The 4,061-nt window shown below is 35.6% G+C and overlaps 1 protein-coding gene across 1 annotated transcript; it reads right to left on the minus strand.

Moving 5' to 3' along the window:
• Positions 1-230: 230 nt before the first annotated feature.
• Positions 231-3,104, minus strand: LOC140839617 (rho guanine nucleotide exchange factor 8-like). The gene is made up of 7 exons (XM_073206448.1): positions 2,596-3,104; positions 2,335-2,451; positions 2,014-2,168; positions 1,824-1,898; positions 1,454-1,720; positions 1,041-1,361; positions 231-931 (listed from the first exon to the last, which is right to left on the minus strand). Exons 1-7 carry the CDS (start codon positions 2,762-2,764, stop codon positions 494-496), a joined length of 1,542 nt encoding a protein of 513 aa, XP_073062549.1. The 5' UTR covers positions 2,765-3,104; the 3' UTR covers positions 231-493.
• Between the last annotated feature and the right edge of the window lie 957 nt (positions 3,105-4,061).

The raw sequence follows: 4,061 nt of genomic DNA on the forward strand, positions 1-4,061 counted from the left end.
TTCCATATATTGTTTATCATGTTCATAATTGTATAGAAACATGATTTTTTGTGAAAAAATTATAAAACATTGTCGAAAGCAAAATATCAATGGATCGATCGAGGCACAGAATTTTGGCTGTGTCAGCTTCATTTACATGCATAGGCATGAGCTTATATGGATGGATTGATACATGCATCAGTTCAGAAGATGGTCATGTAATCAATTAGATAAATTAAGAAACAATGACAAATTTCCAAATTAATGAGTATTAGATAAGTTGCACAGATACAAGAAGGGAAAAAAACAAACCACTCCAAGTACCAAAGGGCAGGTGACTTATGCTTCCCTATCCAAAATTGGAAGGAAGGGCGATCATTTTATAAGCTAACTCGACCGATGGACGCCTCAAAGGTCATCAGCATCTGTACATTTAAAAGTTAAACCTCTGTTCTCTTTTTACTTATTGCATATAGTTAATCAGTATCTATCTTTATATTTCTCCGCAAATGAATCAATGCCGAAATGTAGGACTTCTCAAACCACTCATCTCAATCTTATCAATGTAAGATAATTTCTTGATAATGTTAACACGAGCAGGTTTTGTCACCAATGTTTCTTCTTCATCCTTACTAGACGACAAGTTGCCGGTTGAACGATTCTTCCTGATTTCTGTGATGGGAGGCTCTACATTCCACCCCATGAAATCAGACAAAGTCATTGAACCTGTTGGTGTCTCTGCTGCAGAACTCAAATTCCCTGCCTCGGCCTCTGGGCTTAGTGGCTGTGATTCAGAGGAATTTTTCATCGATTGCTTCCATGTTGCAGCTTCAAGCGATTGATCTTGGGCCAGAGAATCTGCAAATAAGACATCCTCGACACGAGACATCACTGTATTGGCCAAGCTTTCCAGTACTCTGGAATAGCTTTCAAGTATTGACAACCCCACATCCTACAATGTTAGAATTTAGAAGTATCAAAATAGATAATATTGTAACGTCGGTTTCTTGGTATTGGAAAAGATCGAAATCAAATGTTTTTTTCCTTATTTTCACTCGTACTTTGTTGTATTGGATTTTACTTATGTCGAGTGAGGATTGAGGAATTCCGGGAAATTGATGTTTGAGAAGTAGTAAGATAGTCTCGGCTCGTTCTTCGAAAAGCTCTCTCTTCTCCAAGCTCACAGCCGAACCCCATCCGGATTTCCCATCCTTTTGGTGCATTTTCCTTTTCCATATCACAATAGACGCTTCAATTCTGTTCTTTAGGTCAAGAACTTTGTGCTCGGATGACATGTCCATTGTCATAAGGAATTGCTGAGGATCAAAGAACTCGACAGTAATGTTTTTATAGATTGGTTCACCTAGGCTTGATCTACCATTCTGCAAGATACCAGACATACACAAAACATAAAACAATATTGATTTGCCAATGAACATTCTAATACAAGAAAATATTCTCCTTTTCCACACACCTTGGGGAGCGATTCAATGTAGTTATCCGGGATCTCCATGTCCAAAAGTATTTGAGCATTTATCGCCATGGATGCTTTCAATACTTGATTTACAGCTTCCTTCTGTTTTTGCAAAAACTGCCGCGATTCTTCTGAAAGTCCTGTTGGGGGAACCTTTACCGTAGGCAGCCACCATTTATCATTTCTTTGGATCCCTTTTTCAGACTCATCGGCATCTCTTGAAACATACCAGAACTCTTGTTGGCCTTCAAAGTTTTCCAGGATACCCTGCCCTTATAATTTCATAAGAATACTATGTCTGGCAAGTGGCAAGTAACAAGAGTAAAAGAAATTAACGATTTGGCAAGAGACATAAGTAGCAAATTCTTACGATAAGCATTGCATCAAGCTTGCGTAAGGCTGGAATATTCAAAAGAAGGTCTCTCCTCTGTTGCGTCAACATTATCTATGAAACACGAAATAAATACATTCAAAATATAATCATACAAATACAGTGAGTACTCATGAAAAATATTGCCCTTTACTTGAAGAAAATACTATAGTGACAAATGCTATTTTACCTCCATGTCTGTTCCATCCTTTGATTTCTGTTGAGAAGGAACAAATTCTACTATATAATCGGCAACTGATAAAAGCCAATCTACTTCCTTTTTCCATCTTTCCTTTCTCTCTACAGACATGGGCTCTAACTTACTTTGTTCTCCGAAAACAGAAGCTGCAAGAATTTGATCATAGGTAACTAAATTAATTTTCACCAAACGCATTCGACCTAAGGAGGAGGTAAAAACAACTGCGAAATCTAATATGGCCTTGTAATAGAAGAGCAGCGATCCCATTATTTTTATTGTTCTACTCATAATCACATTGATGCGAAAATATACCGGCAAGATTTGTTATGGCATTCGACAAGGCCAAAGCAGAAGAAACACCCTTTCCTCCACCGGACATGTCTTCTCCTAGAAGCAACTTAGCAAATCTTTCCTTCATTAATTCCATATCTAAACCGAACGAAAGAATTAACATCAATTCCCCAAGCTCATTAACGAACAAGAATAAAAATGAAAAGGCGAGAATTTATCATCGTGTGTGAATGAATGAATTGCATTGGATTAAACTGAACTGAATGTGAGATGGAAGATTACCAGAAACCGTCCTTTCCCAATTGCCATTCCCTAATCTAGGCCTCGATTTAGAAACGGGGCTTTTATCCAAATCACTATCCATCTGTTGAGCTTTGGGTAACTCAGCCGATGCCGCAGCTTCACGCATATTTTCTACCTTGTCATCGTGCTGATTGATAAAATCAAACATTTTCTAAACTCAAAAGACCTGGAATTATGTACACCCCTTTCAAACCATAATCAAAGCTCATTAACTCGAATCCGAAAACACCAAGCACATTTGAACAATCTATCAAGATTGGAAGCCTCTTCGATCGATTAACCAGGAAAAATCGACAAGGAAAAACCCCTCTCCTCGCGAAGAAATCGTAAGATGGGAAAAGGGTTTCTCTGATTTTCCCTAGTTCATCAAATTTCGTGACCGAGTTTGAGTGATTTGGTTTTTTCAATAAGAAAAAATTAAATCTTGGGGAGCTGTCATTGAACGTGGGATGCATATTTGATAAGTTGGGAGAAAAGAAGAATAAACAAGAGAAAGGGAATGGGTGGCTTCGCTTTTCAACTCTGGCAAAAAGCCCGGGAAATCGTACGCTACTTTATCCCATTTAATTTGCTCTAATGTTCCTTTGTAGTTTTGATATATCGCGCATTTACCGTACACATTTTTGTGAATATCGATGATGTGTCACTCATCTATTGGATACGCAATTTTTTTATATTTCATCATATCCAATGGGTGAGTGACACCTCATCGGTGCTCACATAAGTGTGCACGGTAAGTATGCAGGATATCAAATATATATATATATATATATATATATATATATATTAACTCAATATATTATACATTTTAATTTTGCAAAATATATATATATGCAACGTATGAAAAAATTTAATAATTTAATAATGTATACATTAAAAAATTTTCTTATATATTTCGAATACAATAAAACTTCTATAACTTAATATTTGATAAATTAATAATATTTCTAAATTAATAATTTTTTATTGGTTCCAACTTGGACCAATTTGTTAAATTAATAATTTTGACAAAAAATTATTAATTTAATAATTTTTTGGAAAATTCTTATATAAATATATGACTCCGTCAATATCATAAATAATAATTCTCTAAAAAGTTCTGAGAGTTCTGTTTCCACAGTATATGTGTGAGTTGAGAGTTGTGTGTTTCAGAATATAGGTGTTGTGCGTAGGTGTTGTAACACTCACGACAACATGCAGCGGAAGTTATAAGTTTAACACACCTAAACGTAGTTGGAATAACGATAATAATAAGAGAGACGAGATATAAATTATGCACAAGTATAAAATACTTTATACTTGTGCGATGCCTCAGAGCAAAATAATTCACTAGAAAAACTTGTAAGTTTACAAAAATCAATACTAGTGAAAGAAGTAAACAACTCCCTTGTAAAGGTGAGTAACAAATTGCATCCAAAACTTCTGACAAAGCATAACCGGTATAC

Source organism: Primulina eburnea, chromosome 8, assembly GCF_022965805.1.
Source record: "Primulina eburnea isolate SZY01 chromosome 8, ASM2296580v1, whole genome shotgun sequence".
NCBI classification, from domain to species: domain Eukaryota; kingdom Viridiplantae; phylum Streptophyta; class Magnoliopsida; order Lamiales; family Gesneriaceae; genus Primulina; species Primulina eburnea.

Excerpts from the sequence above, each read along its gene's own strand:
- LOC140839617 (XM_073206448.1), bottom strand. The coding sequence starts at position 2,764 with ATGTTTGATTTTATCAATCAGCACGATGACAAGGTAGAAAATATGCGT. Across the intron at positions 2,452-2,595 it reads TTGGGAAAGGACGGTTTCTG|ATATGGAATTAATGAAGGAA; the intron begins GTAATCTTCCAT and ends CGTTCGGTTTAG. Across the intron at positions 2,169-2,334 it reads TGCCATAACAAATCTTGCCG|CTTCTGTTTTCGGAGAACAA; the intron begins GTATATTTTCGC and ends AAATTCTTGCAG.